This window comes from Physella acuta, unplaced genomic scaffold, assembly GCF_028476545.2.
Source record: "Physella acuta isolate Inbredline_101_S28 unplaced genomic scaffold, ASM2847654v3 ptg000160l, whole genome shotgun sequence".
In the NCBI taxonomy this organism is placed as follows: domain Eukaryota; kingdom Metazoa; phylum Mollusca; class Gastropoda; family Physidae; genus Physella; species Physella acuta.
The window spans coordinates 340,603-368,345 of record NW_026731679.1 but is presented as its reverse complement, the minus strand read 5'-3'; the positions used below and the strand labels follow the sequence as shown (position 1 = coordinate 368,345).

The 27,743-nt window shown below is 32.6% G+C and overlaps 2 protein-coding genes, 1 long non-coding RNA gene and 1 other non-coding gene across 4 annotated transcripts; 1 reads left to right on the top strand and 3 right to left on the bottom strand.

Annotated features, from left to right (window-relative positions):
* Window positions 1-325: 325 nt before the first annotated feature.
* On the bottom strand, window positions 326-464 carry LOC131935818 (U4 spliceosomal RNA). Its single transcript, XR_009385985.1, has one exon. It is a non-coding gene; the product is annotated as a U4 spliceosomal RNA (small nuclear RNA).
* A 1,896-nt stretch (window positions 465-2,360) lies between these two features.
* Window positions 2,361-3,377, bottom strand: LOC131935800 (zinc finger protein 85-like). Its single transcript, XM_059292456.1, has 2 exons — window positions 3,236-3,377; window positions 2,361-2,938 (listed from the first exon to the last, which is right to left on the bottom strand). The coding sequence occupies exons 1-2, from the start codon at window positions 3,375-3,377 to the stop codon at window positions 2,361-2,363; spliced, it is 720 nt and encodes a 239-aa protein (XP_059148439.1).
* Window positions 3,378-14,379: 11,002 nt separating this feature from the next.
* Window positions 14,380-18,815, bottom strand: LOC131935809 (zinc finger protein OZF-like). Its single transcript, XM_059292472.1, has 2 exons — window positions 18,807-18,815; window positions 14,380-16,217 (listed from the first exon to the last, which is right to left on the bottom strand). Exon 2 carries the CDS (start codon window positions 16,191-16,193, stop codon window positions 14,811-14,813), a length of 1,383 nt encoding a protein of 460 aa, XP_059148455.1. The 5' UTR covers window positions 16,194-16,217; window positions 18,807-18,815; the 3' UTR covers window positions 14,380-14,810.
* A 1,281-nt stretch (window positions 18,816-20,096) lies between these two features.
* LOC131935814 (uncharacterized) lies at window positions 20,097-22,386 on the top strand. Its single transcript, XR_009385983.1, has 3 exons — window positions 20,097-20,154; window positions 20,769-20,852; window positions 21,629-22,386. It is a non-coding gene; the product is annotated as an uncharacterized LOC131935814 (long non-coding RNA).
* Window positions 22,387-27,743: the final 5,357 nt, after the last annotated feature.

Sequence of the window (27,743 nt, the reverse complement as noted above, 5' to 3'; positions counted from 1 at the left end):
TTGTGGTGTTATCCTCCCCCCCCCCCCCTCCATCCTCCCTCCTCACCCACTCTCTCTTATAATAATATGCACTTAAAGTGTATATTACTGCAATTTGTATAGATGTAGGTGAAAAGAAAAAGCATCATTCAGTGGATATAGGTAGTACATTTTCTTCTTTGTGACAGCCACCTTTGTTATGTCATGTAACTATCTTGAGAATACTAAACAAAAAGAAGCCATGATAACATAGATTTCGTAAAAAGATAAAAAAAAATACTGATGTTTCTCAATAATTATTTAATTCAAATCATTCTTTCCTGTCATTTCATTTGAGTATATCAAGCTTCCGAAAGAGCCGTTAAAATTTGCACGAGCCGACCAGTGAAGGTCGTCTGTGCGGGGTATTGGGAATAGTTTTCAACTAGCAATAACCACGCCTCGGTAAAACCTCATTGGCTATGATACCGCCACTGCGCAAGGCTGACTTATAAGGTACAAAATATACACCCAGCGTAAAATTTTCTGTCGGATCAATCTGGTTCTTCCAGCTTAAATAAAACTAAATTTAAAATTATGCTCGCATTTAATAAAAAGAATTTTATAATAATTGAATCAAGCGTGTTCAATGATGATTTAATATAATAACAATTTTGTGATTTACGAGTTTATTATTTTCTAAGCAGATTTATCAAGTTAATAAGGTAAAATCAGTATTAAAAAAGCATACAAGGGGAGTAGCAAAAAATTATACTAAGTTATGTCCCTTGATTTAAAATGTAGCGCACTACAACAGGCTCATTGCAAACACGTGACCTAAATTTTTAAATTACTGTGTCGGTTAAATGTTTAGTCATTGTAAAAGTAGTCCGATTTGATTTTTAAACACGTGACCTAAATTTTTAAATTACTGTGTCGGTTAAATGTTTAGTCATTGTAAAGTAGTCCGATTTGATTTTTAAATTACTCTGCTCTTTAAAACAGAAACTGTATTTATGATAGTTTACTTGAGACAGTTGTAGGTTAAATCCAAGTAGAAATATATCAATTGAATTACTTTGTGTTTCATTTAAATTTAAAGCACTATTGAAATAGTGTTAATGCATCAGATTCACAACTGGTAAAGAGTTTAAATTTGAACGATGGATACCGTATTACTTCCAAATAGACCATGTGTCTACACACATGACTGCATAAAACACATCTGTAAATTTAATGCTGCTGATATTGGTCATCCATAAATGACGTCACGCTTTTTGACTATTTTTAGCTGCCCTCTACCCTCCGTCACACATCGTCACAAAAAGCATGACCCACCTCCCCCTAAATTGACGTCACAATTGAGCTTACAACGCACCTCAATTTTAATTTGTTAAGGAAAAAAATCGACATAAAACAGGAGTAAAGCCCATTGAGAAAGGATTAGGAGCGCGCTAGTTTCGTTTCGGCAGCTCCTGCGACACTGCTGATTCCAAGCTGTACAAGCAGGCTCTGTCTCTTTGGTCAATCAGCTGCAGTGGCTTAGGCAGGGGGGATTAGGGGGTTATAACCCCCCATAGACCCCTCGGTATATATAAAGTAGGAGGGGGGGGTGCAAATCAAAAGTCTGAGGGGGGGGGGGTGTGCAAATCGACAGTTTGTCCCCGGGTAAAAATTGAGACGATCCTGGCTACGCCACAGCCGATGCATGCCAACATCTGGCTCTTCTCACTTAGGGCAATAGGGCCAAGGCTTTGTGCTTGGATTCCCATCGCGCAATCATCTAATGGTCTACTAGACTATGGAGCTATATATAATCATACAAGTATTACAAGCCTTTACCTTCTTACTATATAAATATAGGTTATTAAATTGAAATTTAACAAACCAAATACCAAAGATTGAATTTCTTTTTTTCACAACGTGTAGGTCTAATAACAAATAACATTCCATTAGGTAACATTGTCATGTGAAAATCATTATAATAAATTAATGAATGTAAAATGTTCTGTAATAAACCTATTTTAAGTTGTTTTTTTTAAGTTTAGATTTGAAACCTAGTTAAAAAAAAGGTATTGATCTTTGCTTAATAAATTAACAGTTAAAAGTAAATAATAAACCATCAGGCAATGTGAATAGATAATACATTTATATGCAGAAAATTTACAGTTTGTAAAAGGAAATACTAAATTGGAAAGTAAAATCAATTATAACTAAAGAAATGTTCCTGCTTTTTTCTGCATAACAGAGCAGAGGTCTTTTATGTTTTTTAATGGAGGCGATTTAGTTTATTGTTTAGCAGGAACTTATTGATTAAAAAATCCATCATGTAGCACTCAATAAAAAATAAACTTAGTACAAATGTTTGTATATTATTGACGTGCCATAGTATTACAACACGATCACATGCTGTGCATTTGTTTCTTGTGTTTATTTAAGTTACCAAGCTTATTGCACCTGTACTCATATTGACCACAACAATATGGCTTCTCCCCTGTGTGAGTTATTAAATGCCTAGTTAAAGAAGATTTGCCAATAGCTGCGTAGTCACAGGTATCACATTTAAAAGGTTTTGTGCTGGGGTGTTGTCTTTTCTTATGTTGTGCAAAACTGCTATTTGTATTCGATGTGAAGTCACACTTGTCGCATGTGTAATAGAATTCTCCAGTATGTTTCCTCATGTGAACTTTAAGACACTTTCTCATTGTGTATGATTTCTCACATATTTCACAGTGGAACGGTCTGAATTTAAAATGTGTTCTTATGTGCGTATCATAATCAATGTCATTGTTGTATCCAATGTTACACATGGTGCAAATGTAGCATTTCAGGCGAGTGTGTACTAATTTATGCATGGACAAGTGTTCTGTTGATTTAAACACATAATGACATACATCACACAATTCTGATCCATTTCGGTTTGTTGCTTCAGAGGTTTTTGTGATTAAATGAGTTCTGCAATGGGCTGCAAACATCGTATCTGAAATTGATTTGAAATCACAAAGATCACATGTATACATCTGACGAGAATTATGTGTTCTCATGTGTTTGTTAAGACCATCCCTGCTTGTAAAATATTGTTCACATTTGACACATTTAAAAGGTTTGGGTCTATAATGTGTTTGAATGTGTTTGTCAAATACACTACCACTGCTGAAGATCCTATTACAGTTGCTACAAATGTAACATTGCATTGGCGTGTGCACTACTTGATGAGATGACAAATGGGCCGCTGAAAAACACACATTTTGGCAAACATCACAAACAAATGTCTGACCTGCAGGTTTTTTGGTTCTTTGTTTTGATAATGTTATAACCGGTTCAGCTGTCAATTCAGGCTGGACTAAATTTTCTTTTTCCTCTAGAATCGAACATCTTAGTTCTGAAGGTGAGACAGATTCTCCTGATAATAAGTGCATTTTGATGTGATGCTTTTTTATTTTTCGCCACTTCCTACTTGTGTAAGCGCAATTTTCACATCCCAACCTATCCTCAGCGTGGAAGTTATCCTTATGCTTAGAAAACACAAAAAAAAATCCTCCTGAGTGTAAGCCCTGCTAGGGGGGAGGGGATCACAAAAATCTATCTACCCTTCCCTGGCTTATCTATTACTGTCCGGTCAGTGCAAGCCCGGCTAAACCCAGACTGGTTAATACCTTAACCTTTTTCTAAATTAAAACCAAAAAAACTTTTAACAATTAATCAAATTTATTTTACACATGGCACCGATGATAAAATCAAATAAAATAAAGAATAGATAAAAATCTACTGACACAAAACCGAACAATTTACACACTACAAACAACATAAAACAGAATGTAACAAAACAATTTATATACAACAAAACACGACGAAGCAAAATTCAACGGGACAAAACACGACTAAACAAAACACAATATATAAAAAACACCTTGAGAAAAAAATAATCCCTACTATTACAATTCTAAAAACAATTCTCAAAAACACAACTAACCACTGTCTAACCAAGAACTAGCAACTTAAAAATAACGTGTAAAACAAATTCATTGTAGAACCAATCTTTCCTACACCAGGAGCAGCCCAAAGCCATTGGTCTACCTATACCACATCCATATTGATAACATTGAAGTTAACAGATTCCGCTAAGGCCCCAATGAAGGCAGACACAAAGCAAGTGACTCAACATTACATTGCACGAAACAGCACACACATTAATTTTAAGCAACCTAAAAGTCGAGGCAAACTAAAATACTCATTACTGTCTAACACAACCGACTATTGACTAAGCCAATCTTAGTCATCGTGGGGGAACCCACAATAACACATCTTATCAATGTAAAACAATCAAGTATATTCACACACGCATTCACACCAGTTTAGGAAACCCTCCTAAACATAACGACCTAAACCACGTGGTATAAAACACGCCAAGGGTTTAGAAAATACAAAAATACATTTTAAACTAACAAAAAGAATACACCACGTGTGTAACAGACATGCCGATGCCCACTATCTCGTTTTAGACGAAAAAGAAATAAAACGAGAACACATCGGCAGTCGCATTCATACAAATCACATAAAGATACAATATAAAAAAAAACAAATACCCCCATCAGACGAAGTGCGACCACAGACAACTGACTTGACCTAAATTTTTACTGTCAAAAAGAACGAAATTATCCGAGCGGTCAGCTTTTATACTGACCGCTTCGGGCGGAAGGGGAAACCCCGTAGCCGCTGCCCAGTGGACCATTTACTCACAGATTCGCAAACAATAAAATAATACAAAATAAATCATCCATTCACCCACTCACATATAGTAGCGTTTTCTTTTTTAAAACTTCTGTATATGCAAAATAGATACGTAATAAAAAGTAGAAGTGTCAAAATGTTAGCGATACCCATAACATTTTTATATTGGTTGAATTGTGCAAGATGTAATAATATTTAAACAATATTTAAACAATATTTAAACAATATTTAAACAATAATTAAACAATATTTAAACAATATTTAAACAATATTTAAACAATATTTAAACAATATTTAAACAATATTTAAACAATATTTAAACAATATTTAAACAATAATTAAACAATATTTTAACAATATTTAAACAATATTTAAACAATATTTAAACAATATTTTAACAATATTTTAACAATATTTAAACAATATTTAAACAATATTTAAACAATATGTAAACAATATTTAAACAATATTTAAACAATATTTAAAAAATAGGCCTATTTAAAAAATATTTAAACAATATTTAAACAATATTTAAACAATATTTAAACAATACTTAAACAATATTTAAACAATATTTAAAAATAGTTTAAAAAATATTTAAACAATGTTTAAACAATTGTAACACATATGGTTACCAGCCAGGGGAGGGAAAAATATGAAGTTTTAATTCATTGAGTTGCGGCCCCTGTGGGGCCGTGGCCCTGTTAACGTAGTTTTTTTTTTCATGCTCTTGTGAGCGATGTTACCTGTGTCCCATGTCATGTGACATGGGACTGTGGGTAGTTTCGTGCCTAGCCGTGTCAGTCACACGCAAGGCTGCTGTCTGTGGACACGGTGACCAAGATGTAGACCTAATGAAGGTAGAGTTGTTATATAAATTATGTTTGTTAAAATACTTATTTGTGTATTCCTGCTAGTGCTGCATGTGCACACTAGTTAGGGTGAGTATTTATATAAGTATTTATTTGTAGTACTACTTATTGGTACTTGTTGGCAGTACTGTGTACTGGCCGAAACATATTTTATTGTACCCGTGTATATTGTAGCCTACACGTGGTTTTGTCATGAATGTAACTTTTTATTTACATTTGTTTTAGGGCAGTAGCGTACGCAGGGGGGAGCAGGGGGAGCGGCCGCTCCCCCTCTGGCCATTTTCAGCAAAGTGGCGCCTTTTTTGGAAACTTTTTAAACTCAAAGTTTTAAACAATCATTTTTGTTAAAAAATTATTTTTGGTCGGCACATCTATGTAAATCACAAGATTTCTTTTCATGCAGCAATTAAGCAGAATTGTACTAGTCTAGTAGCGTCTACGTTTACAACACGTATTAACAGCTGTATCAAGTTTGTCATTCTAAAAATAACCATTACGATGCATTGCAATTTTAAAAAACCTCTACGGGTAGTACAACTGGGCAAGAGGGGTGTTAAGTTTAAGGCAACTGTATAATGTATTTGCTTAAGAATAATTGATCTAGAAAATATTATACATAAATCTTCACACATAATTACTTTATATATACAGTTTTAATCGTGTAATTAATTTTAAAAATTACAATACAGACACAAATACAACTGATGTGGCACCTCTATTTAAATTTACTTATGGGAAAACTGCGTAGTGGTGGGGAAAATTTGACAAGGTCAACAACCTCATCACGATGAAGTAGTAGTATTATGACAGTTTGGGCGATAGTGATTACGATTACAAATTAAATGAAACAATTACAACCCCCATCGCCCCATGGACCCCTCTGTAAAAAAAATATTGTCATAATACCACTGCTACTTATTTAAATCTATTTCTGAATCAGTATATATGTGTAATTGAATATGTATCTTTATAACAGTCATCTAAAAACTGACGCTATGTTCACTCTGAGTTGGTTATCCCCCCCCCCATCCCCCACTCACACCCCACACACACACATACCTCACCACCACAATTGTGTAGAGCGACATTAATGTCACACCTAGGTATACACTGGGTTGGATAATTGACCTAAAGTTACCGGACAGTGGTGAATGAAGTTGACCCCCCCCCCCAACTAATCCCGAAGTGATCTGTTAGTACATTTGGGAAAACGCGTAACGTTTTACCAAAGTACCTTGCCGCCTGAATCATAGCTTTTGAAACAGGTGAAACTCTGTGAATACTGTTTTTGCATTTACCAGTAAAAAGGTGTGTGATCAATACAGTGATCTAACCCATACCCGATCACTATGTTAAAAAATGATGTTTAAAGAACACAAAAAGCAGTAGTTAATTAAAAGATGTATGATCTGAACTAAAAGACCGACATTTTTGTTAAATGTAAATTAAATGTCAGCTGCTATTCAAAATGTTTTTCTATTTTATTTTAAAGCGTGTTTTTATACCAACTCTGATTTTAAAAAGTTTCATTATGCTGTAATACTTTAGCATTTATGATGACGATATATTTAATTCTGATTGTAGACAAAAAAAATTGTCAACACGAATATTGTTAAACAACTTTATTACATTCTAAAGTAATTATTGATTTGATTTGTTTTGACATTTATAAATAAATATGTAGATATATACATTTTTATATTAAGAGCGGGATTATTTCCTTTATTTCGCTTGTCTAAATTAATGTCCCAGGAATTATTATGCCACTTTAGTATCTATTGGATACCTTTACTAATGTTAAGGAAGACACCCACGCTTTTCTTTATAGTTATTTAAATAAAAGTCTATAATTTATTTTCTACTTTTTAGTGCATCATTACATAAAAGCTTGTTATTAAAACGTTTTTTATGAATTTTTTTTCAGTACTTTACAAGTTTTATTTACAATAGAGTTACCTGACTAAAAACCATTGCGCGCCTACTGAACATCACGTTCAGTAGGCGCGCAATAGTTTTTGAACGCAGCCATTACATGATGGCGCAGCTATTGAAGGTGATGACGCGTGTGGTGTGGTTGACTAGACATGCCTACTAATTCGGTCCAAATTTTAATTAATTCATAAAAAATTAATTAGGCATCCAATTAAGTCAAATTTAGTTTCAGATTGCATTATCTTCATGTTTAGACCCACGTGTCAAATGTGAATCGTATCGGTCAAGTAGAAGTTTCCGAATTTTCACTCCTGCGTTTCGGTCTAGACTAACGACTGACGACTGACGAGGAAGTGAGTTAAATAAAAGCTTGTAAAAACACAGTAAAACAAGTGTTTAAAATGTCAAATATTTCATTTGTAACTGGAGTTACTGCCATGAAGCCACACTGTAAGATAAATAAGATCCTGAAATAGGGAAATGTCAAGTTGAGGTTTTTTTTAAAAAAAAACTACACATTTGTAATATTTACATAAAAGTTTTTGATAGTTTAGTACCCCTGTCATTTTATCAGTATGTACATACACATTTGCAACTTTATATAATACTAGCGTACACGTCCCCGCGCGTTGCCGCGGGAATAGAAGACAGTCCGACGAAATAGATAATAAGGGATTCATCCATGCATTACCAATCCTATATTCTTAGACTCGTGACCTTATTTTCTAAAAGTTAGTTATTTAAATGTAAACAATGCCTGCGCTTGGATCATAAATATCGGGACTCGGGTTTGCCTACACTACCGCTTGAAAACCTTATGCGTACATTATTCACTCACCGACATAATGAGGTAGAACACACTTCGGTGACCACCCATGTGTCAGGGACGTAGAGGGACGCTCTCAAGAGCCCCCCCCCCCCCCCCCATCGATTACACTATCGCATAGGCGCAGCGTACGGCCCCTGGCTCCTTAAAACTAACAGGCACCAGAGTACCAAATAGCATCCTGTAAACAATGATGCACATTTCGTTATTCGCTAAAGTGACACAAATGAACAGGATTTTTTTGACGTGTTTTAAACATCAGTGTGACTGATGCAATATGGTAGCGTTACTAATGGTGTATTATTAGATGCTCGATCTCAATTTCTGACTGGATCGTCTAATAATAGATGCTTATTGCATCATTCGCAAAGTGACGAAACTCTACAGTAGGCTCCTCATATTCAAAAAGTTATTTTTTCATCTTTCGCAAGGTGACGAAACTGTACATAAGGATTTCCAAGTGCCAACATAGTCGCTCTAAAACTCTGGGCGCCCAACCGTGTATTGACGAAAGTTGTACCCTATATGGCGCCGCCCATAAGAATCTTTAGTTTTCTTTTTCGCAGAAATATTCTCATCTACTTCTTAAAGAACCGCATCCGAGTTTTATTTTCTATATACCTTTTATAGAGAAAAAAATCGCTCCCCCACCTCTCGGGGGGGGGGGGGGGAGCGCCGCCCTTGCAATATTAAACTATATTTTTTTTTTGCAGAACCCTACCATTGAGTGATCTAATCATCTCCCCAAAGTTTCAAGTTATAAGGATGAACGGTGTGAAACCGAAATAGACTTTTATTTTTATACACCGTATATAAAGAAAAATCGCACCTTCCTGTGGCGCCGCCCTTGCGGAATTAAAATATATTTGTTTACAGAAGCCTTCACTAGAGTGTTATAATCAACTCCCCAAAGTTTCATGACTATCGGATGAACGATGCCAAACCAAAATCGACTTTTATTTTTATATACCGTATATAGAGAAAAATCGCACCCTCCCGTGGCGCCGCCCTTGCGAAATTAAAAATTATTTTTTTACAGAACCCTTCCTTAGAGTGTTATTATGAACTCCCCAAAGTCTCATGGCTATCAGATGAAAGATGTCAAACAAAAAATCGACTTTTTATTTTTATATACCGTATATAGAGAAAAACAAATCGCGCCCTGCCGGGGCGCCACCCCTGCGAATTTGAAATTTATTTTTCGCAGAAACCTCCCCAGGAATATTCTCAACAACTTCCCAAAGTTTCACGGCGATGTGATGAGAGGTGTAGTAATGCATAAAGGACAGACACACAGACATACATTGCTTTTTACTTTCTCGTATATACGTATTATAGAGAAAGTATTGTAATCGTGCAAAAAAAAATCGAGATTTTTTACACCTCACTGATACGGAAAAACATAATTTTGCAATCTTGTCCGTATGTCTGTGTGTGTGTGTGTCTGTGTGTGTCTGTGTGTCCGTGTGTAAACACGATAACTTGAGTACCGTTACAGCTAGGTTGATGAAATTTCAAATATAAGTATTATATCAAAATCGTAGATCCGTATCAACTTTTGAGCGATTTCCGACAACCGGAAGTGGTACTTTTTCTACTTTGAGTTTTTCAAAAGCCTATAACTTGAGTACTATTTCAGATAGATAAATGAAATTTCACATGTAAGTAAAAGATCTAATTCTCTACCTTCTGTTAAATTTTGAGTAATTTCCGTTGACCGGAAGTAGTAATTTACGCTACTTCCGATTTCTCAAAAAACTAATGTAAATTTATTAAGTACTAATACTATTGCGCACTATTATACACACCTTTATTAGGCGTTCGCTTGGTGCGCAATTGTTTTTTACTGAGATTCTATTCTATTTTTAAAAGTTTCAGTATTTAAAATGGATTAAAAATCATAACTATATCCCCAGTTACCATCCCCTGTTGTTTTATATAAGAATATTCGAGAAAGTTTAGGGGAGATCACTACCGGTTTATTATATATATAGATAGATAGAAGATAGATAGATAGATGTAGTTAAAAAAACGTTTATGAAAAATAATTTCACCTATCACAATTCTATAAATTGCCATCGAGTTTAATGATTCACTTAAAGCAAGCTGCGTTTAGCAATCAAGACTTAAACCCCATTTTTATTAATCTATCTCAGGGGTCGGCAACCTGCGGCTCGCGAAGATATCTAGATGGGGCTCTCCAGCTCCTAGCACAAATACTAATAATCTTAATAAAAAAAATATTTGAAATAAAAAAATGTTAGTGGCTCTTCAAAACCTGGGAAATTAAAAAAAAAAAAAGTAACTTTTGGTTCTTCCACTTCAAAAGGTTGCCGACCCCTGTTCTATGTTGTTATTTATCAAACTTGTGCAACAGTTCTACAGTTAGATTTTAAAGTGTATACTGTACCTTAGTTCAAATATGTGTTTCTTTTATCACTAGTCATATCCAACACAACATTTTACTAAATTACTACATGTAGCTAAGGTGGATATTAGGTCTTTATGCACATTTACATATGCATTGTGTACTGTTAATTTTTAAAAAAAAACATGATGAAAACAAAAGTATTTCTGCTTTTCTTTACTAAATTTTTTCATATTGCTGATTCTGTAATTTTTCAACTAACGTGATGCACATTTTTAATGAGGATTTAAGCCTTCAGTTTAAAAAATTATATTAAAAATGTGTGTAGAAACTCAAGTTAATCTGCAGTGTTACGGATAGTATTAGAAGTATTTTTTATTAAGAATTATTTATAAAACTTATTATACATTTATATATATTTACCATATTTTTATAAAATGTCACGTAAAATTGGAAAAGCATCACAGTTTTCCATATTGATAAAATTTTAATTTTTCTCTAGGCTTTGTTATTACTGGCAGCCATCACGACTAAAATTAGTAGCGTTTACTCTACATTAAATTTTATTTTTTAAAATAATAATCATTTTTGATTATCGAAAATGTGTATTGTATTTTAAGGTGTCAACTAATAAGCGGTATTATGAATAATCTGATAGTTTTGTTTATCAATATTTTTCCCTGTTTGCTTTTTAGTTGTTGTTAATTTCTTAAATAAATATTTAAATTACTTTTGTCACAGCAATAAAATGTGACAATTTTTAGATTCTATTTGAGTTGTGTGTTGCAATCGATTTCTATTTCCCCATTATGTATGTGGCATGCTTTTAGCTGGGTTATTAAATGAACTAACAATTTTCACAATACTAAGGTTAAATAACTTGAATTCATGTGGCAAGGACAAACTTACAAATGAGTTAACTCCATTGCTCAATCAGGATAAAACAGGCTGTTTTAAATGCGGAACACACCGGGTGACCCCATTTAGGGGAGTGACACCAAGAAAAAAAGGGGAAAAATGTATACAGAAAAATGATAATTCCACTTAAATAATAATTAGAGTGAGTTAATTAGTCTTTTAAGAGGAAAGTTGACCAATCTCGACGACAAGGGCGCTGAGGGGGGGGGGGGGGGGGGGGGGTGACACAATGACATAAACCTGCTAATGATAGAGTAAACATGCTACATCCAGCTGAATTTATAACTGACTATAGATAAAAATTGTTAGTGTTATCTGAGAACAGATTGTGCACTTTGTGTGCAGTTGGGCTATAGAAGTTTATGGCAAAACCATATTTTTTGAGAAAACGACTCACTTCTGCAAAACCATATTTTTTGAGAAAACGACTCACTTCTGCAAAACCATATTTTTTGAGAAAACGACTCACTTCTGCAAAACATCCATAAATCAATCATTTTTATAAATTTTGTTTAACTTGTAATTGATAAAAATAGTAAAACAAGTGTTTAAAATGTCAAATATTTCCTTTGTAACTGGAGTCGTTACAAGCAAAAGTTATCTGACACTGACCTTACCTAACTTGCAGGTACAGGGTTTGGAGCATCACAAGAGAGTAAAATACACCCCAGCATTCAAAACAGATTGGCCTCCTTGGAATTTACATACAGAAAGTGTTGTTAGAAATAGAAAGACAATAATAATAAAATTTGACACACACTTTAGCCATTTTATTTCTTTAAATTTTCACGTTACAATGTCTAATGATTCGCTACATTAGAATTTACATTACAAGGCTATTTTTTTAATAGTAAGGAATACAAAATTAAATGACAACTAGCCAAAAATTACATTATGTTGAAACGAAGATACCAAAATGTAACAATTGCAGCTTAAGTCTTTCTTTTCTTCAAATTTATTATTTTATCCTGTTTTTGTAAAAAAAAAAAAAAAGTTACTTTATGACATTGAAGTGTGTGGTTAATCTTTAAATTGTATAGCTTACTAAATGAATATGTGAAGAAAATTATTTTATACTCTTTTAAATCAAATAGCATGCAGAGAGGAATCTGAGATTTGGCATAAAGTTCATATTGAGAAGGTGTGAAGAAAGATAAAATCTACATATAACATGTTACAAATGCATTTAATTTAATAAAATAAAACATTTAGCAAAAGTAAGGAAGTGACCATAAGCCTTAGCAATGGTTGGAGCAACATGAAACTTGGGGTTAGTTCCATAAGACATGTAAATAGTGGGGAGGGAGAGGAAGTTTTTACATCCGGTCTGTTTGATATATACATTGCAGCCTGTAGAGTTTGTTCCAGTGTTTCTTCCAGACTTTTTTCTGGGGGGGGGAGGGGTCACTTGAAATTTCCGGGGGGGGGGGGAGGAGGGGGGCGGTAAACTTTCTTCGGGAGGATGGATACTGTTGAAAGTATATATTTTCTATATAAATTTCATTTCGTTATTTTTCGGCGGGGGGGGGGGGGGGGGGGGGGGTCCTGGAAGAAACTCTGGTTTAATCATATGACTTGAAATTTCATACCTCTCAATATAATGATTAAGGATATTTAGCAAAAGTTGAAAAAGTTTTTAAACAAATATTTTGTCTGCTCAGAAGTTTTGATGTCACTGTACCTGTTGGCTAGATGCCACTGTGACTGCCGGTCTGATGTCATTGTACTTGTCTAATGGAGGTCGTATTAACTGTTAACCTGATATTCTGTCACGTTGCTGTATGTCTGACTGAGCTGTTTGTGAGTAGTGTAAATGTGTAAAGTTATGAATGAGAATTGTGTTACAGTACTTATATTGTAAACATCTAGTAAATGTAAATAATACATTGAACTTGAACAGCATGTTTTATTTTAGTTAGCTTCTGTTATTGTTAATGTGCAATTGGTTTGATCAGAATTGGTAAACTCCCTTGTCCCAATGAATGTGCATTGTCAATTTTATAAAATTTGAAACAGGCAAATTAACTGTGCGGCCTGAACAAGACCATGCTGGTATAAAAATAAAATCCTGGGTCCCTAAAGTGATAGCTTACTTCTCCTATCATACATATTTACAAATAACACAAAAAGAAGTAGGATACTTAAAGAAAAAATGTACACATGCAGCTGACAATAGGATGCTATTTCCTTTTACAGTCAGAATACAATTTCTTTTTAGACTATGAATAATAATTGACGAGGTATACTCTTTGACAAAAGAACCTTTTTATAATATAAATATTTATTAACTATGGCCCACTATTAGAAGTTATGTGCACAGAAAAATTATAAGAAATTTAATAATAATAATTTGCTATAGATATTAATTGTTTATGTTAAAAATGATTTTAAATTGGTTTTAAGTCATGATGAATTTCTATATAAAGTAAATTTAAAAGAAAACATTTCCTTACCAAGATCACATTCCTCTGTCTTACATATAGAATGAATTTTTTTAGAGTATTTAAATTTGAGAAAATCGTTTGTGTAAAACATCATTTAGACTACAACTTCTAGAAAACCTTTAATGACATATACCACTTTCATATAGCTTGTCTCATAAATGAACTTTTTCATGTGCACTTAATTGAGAACGTTGAAAAAACCATTTATGGCTAAAAAAAGTTTTTTATGTGTAGTTAAACTATTCTGAGTAAATCATTTAGGATTAACATCAAATTCATATGGCTTTTTTTTCCCAAATGAACAAAATTGTCTTAATAAATCACACTTACAAGCAAACTTTATAGGACAAACATGACATCCATATGTGGCCTTTCATCTGAATGAATCTTTTTTTGTGTTCTTAAATTAGAATATTGAGAAAACATTATATTAAGCATCACATTCATGTGGTTAATCTCCTGAATTAACCTTTTTATGTGTTCTTAAATGAGAACTATTTTAAAATCTTTTCAGACAAACATCACATTCATATGGCTTATCTCCAGAATGAACAATTTTATGTCGTAAGAGATCCTTCATATCCACATATTTTTTATGACAAACATCACATTAATGTGACCTTTCTAATGAATGAACTTTTTAATCCTGTAATAGATTATTCTTATTTGCAAAGATTTTATGTCAAACATCACAATTATACACCTTTTCTCCAGAATGAACATTTTTTTGTTTTTTTAAATGAGAATTTCTAGAAAACCTTTTATGACACATCACATTCATGTGGTTTATCTGCAGAATGAATAATTTTGTGTGTACATAAGTTAGACCTTCGAGTAAACCTTTTATGACAAACATCACATTCATATGGCTTATCTCCTGAATGAACATTTTTATGCAATTTTAAAACAGAATTTCTAGAAAACCTTTTATGACATACATCACATTCATGTGGTTTATCTCCAGAATGAATCTTTTTATGTGTTCTTAAATTAGAACTTTGAGTAAACTTTATATGACAAACATCACATTCATGTGGCCTTTCTCCTGAATGAACCACTTTATGTTCTCTTAAATAAAAACCACGAGAAAACCTTTTATGACAAACATCACATTCATGGGGATTATCTCCTGAATGAACCATTTTATGTTCTCTTAAAGTAGAACTTCTAGAAAACCTTTTATGACAAACATCACATTCATGTGGCCTTTCTCCTGAATGAATCTTTTTATGGTCACCTAAGTTAGAACTTCGAGTAAACCTTTTATGACAAACATCACATTCATATGGCTTATCTCCAGAATGAACATTTTTATGCTCTTTTAAAACATAATTTCTAGAAAACCTTTTATGACATACATCACATTCATGGGGTTTATCTCCTGAATGACAAATATTACATTCATATTCAGAATGAACAATTTTATGACGCAATAGACCATTCTTATCTGCAAAGACTTTATGACAAACATCACAATCATATGACTTTTTATTTTGATTTAAGTTAGAACTTTGAGAAAACCTTTTATATGGCTTATCTTCGGAATGAACATTTTTATGCATATTACTTTCAGAACTTTGAGAAAATGTTTGATGATAATAAACAATTTCATTTCCATTGTCCCTAGACAATTGTAGATTTTCTTCAAGTCCATTTTCTTGTTTATCCTCAAAAAATAAAAATTCTGTTGTGAAATCTTGTTTTAAATTTTGAGTAGTTGATAATTCTGGTTTTAAGCTTTCAGATGTTGAAAATTCTGCTGATGCAGCAGGTTTCTTATTAATATTTTCAATTGAAAATGTATTATCAGGTTTAACATCTTGATAAGTTTTAAATGACATGTTAGGTTTTATATCCTGAACATTAAAAAATGATAATTCTGGTTTTATTTTTATGTCATTAGAAGAAGAAAATTCTGAATTAATATCAGGTTTAACATCTTGAGAAGTTTTAAATGACATGTTAGGTTTTATATCCTGGAAATTAATAAATGTCAATAATTCTGTTTTGATGCCAGCAGAAGATGAAAATATGGCCGATAGATCTGGTTTCAAATCTTCAGAAGATGAAAACTCTGTCAATTCATTTGACTGTATATCTACAGTAGATGAAACTGCAGCTAACACATCTGTTTCCACCTCCATGCTAGACAGCTTCTTAGATATGAACTGATGATTAAAAAATGTAAATGTTAAACTGGTGATTAAATAATCAAAACAACTCATTACTAATAACATGGCAAAATTTGTAACACATGCCAGACTTTTATCAGTCTGATTACTAATGATTACTCAGTCAGATGAAATTTTAAAATAGACAACCAGTAATGCAAAGCAATCATGACTGCAGATTAATATCTTAAGCTACCAGTTTCTTAAAATTATTGTAAAAAATAGAAATACTAAGATATTAATAACAAAAATCAAAACTTGATATGCTTTTGTTAGTTTTAAATGTAAGTAATAAGTGCTTAATCTTATCCAAATATGTAATAAAAGTGTTAAAATTAATTTTAATTACAGTTCTAAACTGTCATAAACAGCTTAAGAAACACTTGATTTCTTTAGGCAGCTTGGCACCAATTTGCACTTTAGTAGTTTTGTGACAATATTTGTACACAATAGGACTTGTAATTTCTTGCAACAATTGTAAAAACTTTCAATGCTATTTCATTCGTATGGCTGGGAACTAATATATGTGCATGCATAAAAGTTTTGTGTATATGGATTTATTAATTTGTTTACAGGTAGTGCAAGGAAGGCTAGGGGATGATACTGTTACTCTACTAAACTGGTTTAGCTATTTTAAACTACGGAATGAACACAACACCAATGGTGTCCTCTTCCAGTTTAAGAATATAAAGAAATGAACTTTTTCATTCAAATTTGACTTAGATCTAGATTTTATAAATTTACTTAGCAAGAACCTACACTATGGAATGTATACAATTTTCTCTGTCAAACTAATGGAGAGGTTGCACACACATGACTAAAACCACATGATGTTTACATCCGCCATGATGATGCCCTAGCCTAGCACTGGTCTTCCCTATGTATTTTATATTGCTAGTCCCTAAGTTTATTTTAAAAACTAGCCACCCACAGAACAGTAACAATATTAAATATTTGAAGGAACTTAAATTATTCAGGAACCTATTTTTTTTTTATTTTTGTCCAGCTGATAGACAATATGAATATAATAAATAACTGCCAAAATGTAAACATCTATCGGAATCTATCCAAACAAAAGTGAAAGCCACAACTCCAGAGAGTCAGCCTCAAGAATACCCAAGATTCTAGAAAGTTCGACCTCACAACAATTGTTGTGGTCTTGGATGCACACTATTGAGTATGAATAAAATACTTAAAAAAAACTTTTTAAAAACCACGTTTTTCTTGTGGACTAAAAAGTAGAAAATAAATTTTTCTTTTGTGCTTCCTCGAGCTGTGCAGGTTCCTGTGATGACTGACAAAAAACGTGGGTACGTTCACCATCAAATTTCCCGACCCATCTGCCCGACCCACGTGGTTTTTTAAAAAGTTTTTTTTAAGTATTTTATTTTCTCCTTTTTAGTCCGTTGCTACACATGAAAAACGTGGTTTTTAAAAAGTTTTTTATATAGTTTATTTTCTACTTTATCTAATGACTTGATTAAATATGACTTGACTAAGTGTTTATAAATACACAGACTAAAAATCTTGAGCGACCGATACGCTTTAAACAGAGAAAGGGCGTAATTTAATTAAGCCTACATGCCGTGACCAGGATTCGAACCTGAGTTGTCGCGGCCACAACGCGAAGTACTAACCACTATACGATCACGGCCAGCGCGCTCACATCGATTGGGGCCGAAGTAACTGTGTCAATAGGCCTCCAGTCTTGTCGGTATGTTTAGAAATCATGTCCTCGATTTTATGGTCCTTGGGGCGTAATTTAATTAAGCTAATTTAGGTCTCTAATTGCTAGTTTTTATGATTGCATCTGAAATTGTTAGGCGAAAATAGCCTGCATGCCAAATTTCAGATCTCTAGAGCAATCAGAAGTGGGCTAATTGTCGATGTCAATTTTAACAACAAACATCCAAACGAACAAACAAATAAACGCGAAGCTGAGTTAAGAAAAACGTGTTAAAAAGTCTATTAGTCATTCATGTCAACTATATTGAAAAAAAAAGAAAAATTAATATACACGCATATATTAAAACAATACAAAATAACCATATTAAACAACAAAATCAACACAACAGACATGCGAATAGACAATTTTTCAAGGGAAACTACTCTATTATTGTTTTTGAAACATGGCCACTGCTTGTATTTACTCATTGTTGTCTCGAACGGGGTAGTTTAAAGTTTATTCCAGGATATTTTTGGATGGTTTGGTCATAGATTGTGATTTGTTATTCAATTATCTGTTATATTATGTAAAATATGTCATAAATATGGCCAAATGAAAGAAATATTCACTAGTTACCTCCATCGCACATTGCTAGCTAGTAGCTACTTTGGAAATTATGATGCCAAACTAAGGTTATACCGAGAAGAGTTATAATGACTATTATTATTATTGATTAATATTATTATTATGAGATCTCATCCAACTTTCTCAGCCATTGGCATAATTTTACCCCACTAAGTCAGTACTACTACTACTACATTAACTAGTAACTGCACTACTTATACTACACTGAGTCACACTCCATTGATAATCCGGTTTTTAAAAACTTAAATGTAAGCTCGAAAAATGTTTTTTATTACTCTGGGGAAGTGTTTTATTATTACTCAATCAGTCCGTCAAAGCCCATCCAACCTCTTCATCTTTTCCAGAATCGGCGTTTAGATTATTATAAAATGGCGTCCTATGAGATTTTTTAATATGATCGTCTGTACGGGCAATGGTTTGTTTCGACCGTTAATTTATTATACAATTCTATTTTTGTATCATAGTGAAGATGTTATAATATTATGTACAAATAAAAAAGTCAATTATACACGCACCTGCTTTAGTTTATTTTGACTTCAAAGTTCAAGCACAAGAGTGACTTTCCCTCGTCGGCTTCGTGAAAGACAAAGAAAGAAATCAGGTAAAGCTAGCATTATTAAAATGTTAATTATTCGCCCCGTAAATACACGGGTAGTTTCGATACAAATCTATCCGATTACGATACGTTCCTAATTTATAAGTATCATGTACTTCATGAGAAAGAAATGAATCGATATTTTATATGTCCGCCCAAAACACGGTGGCCACGAACGAGACTTCACGAAGCGAAAACCCTAATAGATCTAGAAATCTATAAAGTAATAAAGTTAAATAAAGTATAGATTAAAGATTAGATCTAGATACGACGTAGATCTAGGAACCTTTTTTTTACATTTACTATACTATAGGCCTGCTATTTAGTCATTTACTATTTATTTAACAAACTTACTAAATAATACTAGATCTACATGACACATGAAGTATTTTGTTAGATTATTATTTATTAGGCTACGTGTTATTAGTTTGTATTATACTTTTGGGTAATTATTACTAGACTCTAATACTTGAAAGCGTCCTTGGTTGCTAACCAGAACATGGCGTAAGGATTGGACCATGACTTCCGGCGAGTTTTTCGACTTAGTTCCAGAGACCTTCTTAGAATTACTTTTAAAAATGTTTATCACGAGTAAAATGGCGGGTTTTCACGTTATAAAAACATGCTATAGGTGGCAAGGCTAAATATGCCAGAAAAGCATTTTCAAAAATTGCTTTGGGGAATGTAGGCTAAATTTAAAGTCGGTGTCATTCAAAATAATATAACTTTTTAAATATAGATCTCCATATCACAAAATTGATTTCCATAGTAAAGCATTATTAGTTTTATCATTCTATGAAAAAATAAATCAAATATCTTCAACCGTTTTTTTTATAAGATCGACCGAGAAATGACAACCAAATTTTTTTTATTTTTTTTGACCACGTGACCGCTATTTGATGATCACTAGTGGGGAACTCCGGGTACATGGACACTTAAAAAGTCTAACCGCATTTGTGGTTTTCTTTAGCTTCAAGTGCCTTCAGGGGTAAGAAGAGTTGTCATGGAGAGATGTGTTGTCCATGGCAGTGAGTGTCAATAAATATTAAATTAAGTAATTTAGTTTAAAACGAACTAAAAACTACAAAATTATTCCCTAATGGATTAAATATCGATGTCTATCATTCAGTACTAGTAGTCATGTTTAATTTGAAATTTGGGTAAATTCTAGATTCAGTAAGAAAAGCTATGTAATACTAATAGTCTTAAGTCTTATACATTTGTAGTAAATTTATAAGTAATCTATCATCATTTTATATGTGACTCAATAAATTTTAGTAATTATTAGGAGGATTTATGTTAGTTCACATCCAGTGACTGATTAAAACACCCAGTTCTCCTTGGTATTTTTAATATAGTATAGAAAAAAAAATAGATGCGCTAGTATTGGTAACTATTAATTTTAATAATTTATAGATCTAGGCCTAAATCAAAATAGTAAAAATTCTAGATGATCTAGCCTAAAAAATGTTTATCACAAATGTGCCAAATACATAATTGAATTATAGAGTGATAGTAAGTAATATATTGTATTGAAAGAACAGTGTAAATTGTTAACATAAAATATTTAATTTGTCATGAGCTGTTATAAAAATCTTAGACATCATGACTTATTTATATATATATAATTCTCTTCTTGTAGACCCTAGAAAACACCAAGCTGTAAGCCTGCCTAGCAACTTCCTCTCTAGGCATATCGCTACCACCTCCATCCCCACATGGTCTGGTGAGCTGTGGTTCACGTTAAATGTTTACAATCATAGAGCCGGGTTTAGTGACTGCTAGAGGGCTGGTACCAGCCATATTAGGGGCAGATAAAACGTTTGAAACGAATTTAAACTTAGGGGAGGTAACTAAAAGGAGGCTGCTTTCACTGGGGGGGGGGGGGGGGAGAAAGAAGGGTTTTAGTGTTTTAAAGCAAATATTTTTAGTGGCAGCATTGGTACTGTCGAATTCACAAAGGATGAATTACTGAAAATTAGAAAATAAAACAATATATTGCGGTGTATAATACGCCATGAGTCTGCTTGTATTAAATAATCAATTAGTAATTTAACTATTTAGCATAATTTTAAATGTACAGTTGATATTTAATAGACTATTTAAATTAATTAATTTATTTTTTGAATAACAACCATATAGCGAAACAACATAATTGTGCCCAACCATTACTTACATTTAACATAAGGCAATTATTTATTATTATAATATAAATAACCAACTGTACATCAAGCCTCTAAGCTGAAAGTAACTACTAAAAATCTAGATTAGTGATGGAGCCTAACTATTTTAAAATTTAGACTGTCTAGCTCTAAAGAAGATCTTTTTGTTTAAATGTCACTATTTGTGTTTCTCGGCCGGGCAGAAATAAATATTTCTTATTTAATTTATTAGAAGAACCTTAGTTGTCATTAACATTTTCTATCATTACTATTATAACAAAATTTTAAATTACATTTTTAATTTAAAATAATTAAATATTATTAAATATTTCTCTTTCAGCTCTAACTGTTTGATCAAGTGGATACCTCTGATTAATTTAATAACTCTAGCATTAAAGAACATAGAAAATGAGAGAGCAAGTAGGTCACTGTGACATCTGTTCAAGAACATTTTCATCTTTTGAAAGATTACAAAAACATTGGAACAAAACGCACACAGAAGTGCAAGCCATAAACTTGTTTTTGTGATTTTATAGTTGCAGAGGAGCCGTTGTTTGCTAAACATAAAAAGGAATTTCATCCAAATGATCGAATGGCGTGTGAGTTTTGTGCTTTTACCACCAGGAAATGGAGTAAGCTGAAAAAACATCACACGATAGTTCATATGGCTTTGTATAAAGAAAACATTGCTACTGGTTTAAAAAAGGACAATTTCAGAGAGGAAACCATGACATCTTCATGTACCCATCAGATCACAAACTTCACCAAATTGTGGAAACTTTAATGTCCAATGCTCAATATTGAAGGAGAAAATTTTTTTATCATCAACTAATGAAATGACAGCTGAACTTTACCACAATAAATTCAAATCATGTGACAAATTACAGTTACATCATGAAAATTAAACAGCTGCACCTCAAAAGTTACAGACTTTAACTGGGCAAAAATGTGAATGTGCTCTGGAGAATTGTACAACTTGTCAACTATACCATAAAGATAAACAGAGAGGCAGTGATCCTCCAACTGAGATTTCTGTGTGTGACATTTGCCAAAAAAGTTTTAAATCCTTATCTCATTTGGCTTCTCATAAAATTGTACACACTCGAATGAAATGTTGTTACATATGTTGCCACTGTGATAAAAGTTTTAACATTGGAGAAGAATATGATCTACACTTAGCAACACATTTTAGGTATAAGCCATTTAAGTGTGAAATTTGTGAAAAATGTTATGCAGATAAACAATACCTAAAAGCTCACATTAGATTGCATAATGGAGAATCAATTCACAAATGTGAGAAATGCAATTACACGTCACCTTATCTGTGTCGGCTAAAACAACATCAAAAGATTCATCTAAACCTTCAATCAGTTGATGGTGTTAAAAATGTACAAACTTGTGATATTTGCCAAAAAAGCTTTGTTTCTATAGCTCACCTTTTGTCCCATCAACTGATGCATACACCTTTGCAGCTTTACATATGTAGTCATTGTGACAGAGGCTTTAACTTACCAGATGAATATGACCTTCACCTTGTAAAGAGACATTTCAGGTACAGACCTTTCAGATGTTCATTGTGTGAGAAATCTTTTAGCACGAAAAGTAAATTAAAAGTTCACACAAGCATACACACCAGGGATTTACTGTATAAGTGTTCAAATTGTGAATACACAACAAATGATAGAGGTTCTTCATTAGAACATAGGAGAGTTCACATGAACAGTAAGCCTTTCACATGCAATTCTTGTGACTATTCGGCTGCTTCTAGAGGTACTCTACAAAAACATTTGAGGACTCACTCTGGTGAGAAGCCATTTTGTTGCAACCTATGTGACAAACGATTCAGTCAACATGTAACTTTAATCTCACATAAACGGCATATTCATCTAGTTTAATCATACTACTGAAGACACACTACGAACAGTGTTATGATGTGTAGTTAATCAAGGTATGTTGGTGTGAAAGATATAATGATGACATAATGAGGAAAGATAGTGATGTTTTGTGTAGAAACTGGTTGCTGTGTATTGTGTGAGTTAACCTTAGTCTTGGTGAAAGGGTGTATATGACCAGTGTGACTCAGTCAGTAGAGTGAATCGTGAGACGTCCATGTGGATGACGATTATAAGCAGAATGTGTTTAATAAATATCAGAAGAAAAACCTTTTTTCATCTTGTCAATAAATTGTCACCTGTGTCGTCTAGACGTGTAAGGGTATAATGACTGCCTATGTTGTCTGATATTCTCACATGGTAATGAACCAAGTAGTTCAACCCTCTCACAATCGAAAAATATATTATAAAACTGATGTGACTGAAGAAATGTAAATTTATGCTGCAATTAAAAAAAAATTTTTTTTATTGACATTGGTGTAAAAACACTGGTGTTTTTTTGCATGCCTCCAATTCTGTTTATACCCAATCACAGTTAGATGAGGGGGGGGGGTTTGTAAAATGTTTAATCTGCTCAAGTTACAGCTATTTCCAACAGTGGGCTTGTGTCTCTTTCAATACCATCATACTGCAAAGTTTTTTTTTAACTTTTAAAAGTTTTTTATATCTGCTTGTCATATATCAAAAAGTGTATTGTGTTGTTTATTGGAAGTCTGTGTTACCTTCTTTCTATTTGAAGCTTATCTGAAGTTTTGGTAGCTGTATTTTCTTATATAACTAGTAATTTGATTTATGTTGACACATTTACTAGTAATAGTTAATCTGTTTAGGCTTTTATGTTCTTGTCTTTAACATATTATAAAGCTTTTCTATTGCTTATGATACACATTGAAATTTATTGGACACATAAGAAAATAAACTTGTTAATTAACAGTTCTTCTGAAATATCTGCAGCTATGTAACACCTCGTCAATCTCTGTTGAGGCTACATCATAGGATTAATTTAAACCCATAACGAGACAAATGGTGTTGAAAAATTACACACTTGATTCTTTATGTCATCTTATCAACTTTAAATGTAATTATCAAACCAATACAGCATTTTGATAGTAGTGACAGTTTAATTTTGGATGATGACTGTTACACTTGCTTTTCTTTTAAACTTTTAATATTATTTAAGTTATTTATTTAAGTTCCTGTAAATTATCAAACTTTATTCAAATTACCACAAGTTCTATCAATTTTAAAAAGCATTAGTATTTTGCACAATTAAGGTCTTAATGTTTTGTACTGGGCTTTGTGCATCAGTAGAAGTGATGTCACAATTAGCAGTCTTTTAACACTATCTTAACCAAATTCTCCTCTTTATTTCTAAAGAGCTAATTATTACACAAATATTTTTTTTAATTTTCTGTTATTTTTTAAAATTTACATTAATTTGGTTTTAAATTGTCAATTAAATAGTTAAATTCTGTCTAATCTGAAATATATGCCTATTTCTGTTTTTTTTAATTAACCTGTTGGATTCTTTAAATTTGTTAATTATGTTTATAAATTTTGACATAAATTTTTTCTCAGCTGTAAAACATTGTTGAGATTCATTTCTAATTGCGTTTGTGTTGAGGTTGTATTTTTCATATTGTATGTGGCCAGCTATTAACTCTTTTGTTAAATAAACTAATAGTATTTACATAATTAAGTCTCGAACTTGAATGCAGGTTAAATTAATGTATGTGGCATGTGGTTAAATAAACTAACAGTATTTACTAAAATAAGTCTCGAGTTTGAATGCGGCGTAAAGTCAGTAGAACGTTCCAGAGTTCACCCAGCTCTGATGTGAACCTGACTCACATTATGGAAAGCAAAGACGGCTGGGCATAGTGCTGACCACACTATCCCTTTAGGTGCTTTAGGTATTAAACATCACATTCATGTGGTTAATCTCCTAAATGAACCTTTTTATGTATCCACAAATTTTTTATGACAAACATCACATTCATGTGACCTTTCTAATGAAAAATGAACTCAAATTCATGTTCTTGGACACGAAAAGATGATGATGATTTACATAAAGACTAAGAACAAATGACCATATTTCATTTGATGAGACTAAACCTATGTAATTGACCATATTATCTATCTACCCTTCCCTAGGTCAGTGCAACCGTGGTGAAACCCACGGTGGTTAAATCTTATCCTTAACCTTAGTCTAAATAAAAACACTAAAAGTAAAAAAATAAAAACTTTAACAACTTACAGAATTTATTGCATGAAATAAAATGGAACAAAAAAAAATATAAATTAAGTCAAATTCAAAACATCCTAATGCAACACTAAACAATCACCAATGCCAAACAAACAAAACACAACGTTCAATGGAATATTATGTACCTTCGGTACCTCGGAGTCTAGGCTCTGAACACACAGACAACCATCCTTACCAGTGCTGCCACCGAAACGCCATCTAATATCCGCACCAAACATAAAACAATACATACAAATCAAGCCAAGTTGCACAAACAACCTCACTGGAATGGGAGAGAAAAAAGAAAAGGAAAACAAAGGAAAATGCATGGAAAAATATATATACATCAATATATACATATGTTTAAATACTACTGACTACTACTAAAGACATCTAAAGCCTCGAGTAAAATACTAACCCCTACTACTACCACTAATCCTAGAATACTAAATCAATTCTCAAAACCACAATAAATCACTGTCTAACCAAGAAATAAGCCAATTAAAAATAACGGCAATAAAAATCATCATTGTAGAACTAATTTATCCTACACAATGAGCAGCACGAAGCCATTGGTCTACCTATATAACATCCACATTGATAACAATAAAGTTAACACACCCCGCTAAGGCCCCAAATAGAGGTAGACACAAAGCAAGTGACTCAACATGACATTGTAAGAAACATCACACACATTAATTTTACAGCAACCTAAAACTCGAGACAAACTAAAATACACTCATTACTGTCTAAGACAACCACAACAAAATTACTTGTGACTGAGCCCAACTTAGTCATCGTGGGGAACTCACAATAACAATACTTTAAAATAATTAAGTAAAATACACAAACACACTCAAACCAGTTTGGGAAACCATCCTAAACATAGCGACCTAAACCACGTGGTCTAAAACACGCCAAGGGTTTTAGAAAATACCAAAATACAATTCAAATCTTTCAAAAAAGAACACACCACGAGTATACCAGACAAGCCGATGCCCACTATCTCTTTTCAGACGAAAAAGAAAGAAAACGAGAATTATCGGCAGTCGCTTTCATACCAATCACACATATACAAATACAATAAAAAACACAAATACCTTCACGCACGAGGTGAGCCCACACAGAAACTGACCTGATCTACATCTCGCCTCGGGTCAAAAGAAAGAAATTATCCGAGCGGTAAGTTTTTATACTGACCGCTTCGTGCGGAACGGGAAACCCTGTAGCCGCTGTCAAGTGGACCATTCACGCAGATTCGCACACAATAAAATAATACTACAAAATAAGACATCCATTTACCCGCTCACACTAACATTAGTAACAAACAAATGTTGTCGGACATGACCTTACCTAACTTGCAAGTACAGGCTTTGGAGCATCACAAGAGAGTAAAATACACCCCAGCATTCAAAACACATTGGTCTCATTGGAATTTACATACAGAAACTGTTGTTAGAAAAACAATAATAATAAAATTTGCCACACACTTTAGCCATTTTATTTTATAAAATTTTCACGTTGCAATTTGTAATAATTCACTACTTTAGAATTTAGATTACAAGGCTATTTTTGTAATAGTAAGGAATAAAAAATTAAATAATAACTAGCCAAAAATTACATTACGTTGAAACTAAGATACCAATATGTAACAACTGCAGCTCTAGTATTTCTTTTCTTCAAATTTATAATTTTTATGCTGTTTTTGGAAAAAAAGTTAATGTTAATTTATGACTTTGAAATGTGTGGTTAATCTTTAAATTGTAAAGTCTTATGTGAAGAAATTTATTTTATTATCTTTTCAATCACATAGTATGCAGAGAGGAGTCTGAGATTTGGCATAAAGTTTATATTGACTTGAGGTGTAAAGAAAGATAAAATCTATATATAACATGTTACAAATGCATTTAATTTAATAAAATAAAACATTTAGCAAAATTGGTTTTAAGTCATGATGAATTTTTTTTGACTATATGAAGTAAATTTAAAAGAAAATATTTCCTTACAAACATCACATTCCTCTGTCTTATAGAATGAATTTTTATAGAGTATTTAAATTTAAAAAAAAAAATAAAGATATATTTTACTAAGTTACTCATAATACTTTCCAAATTTACCTAAACAGATAAATAATGGTACTTATTGTGTTAGGTCCCAAATATGGGTTAGGATTATAATGCAATTACATAATGTGATCATTGATTTCAATACCAAGCATCCAACAAAAGTTTTGGAAGTTTATCTCTTTCTTATGAGTTTCATATATAAATAAATACATTTTTATGTGTTTTAGTAGTATGTGAAAATTACCAATATGT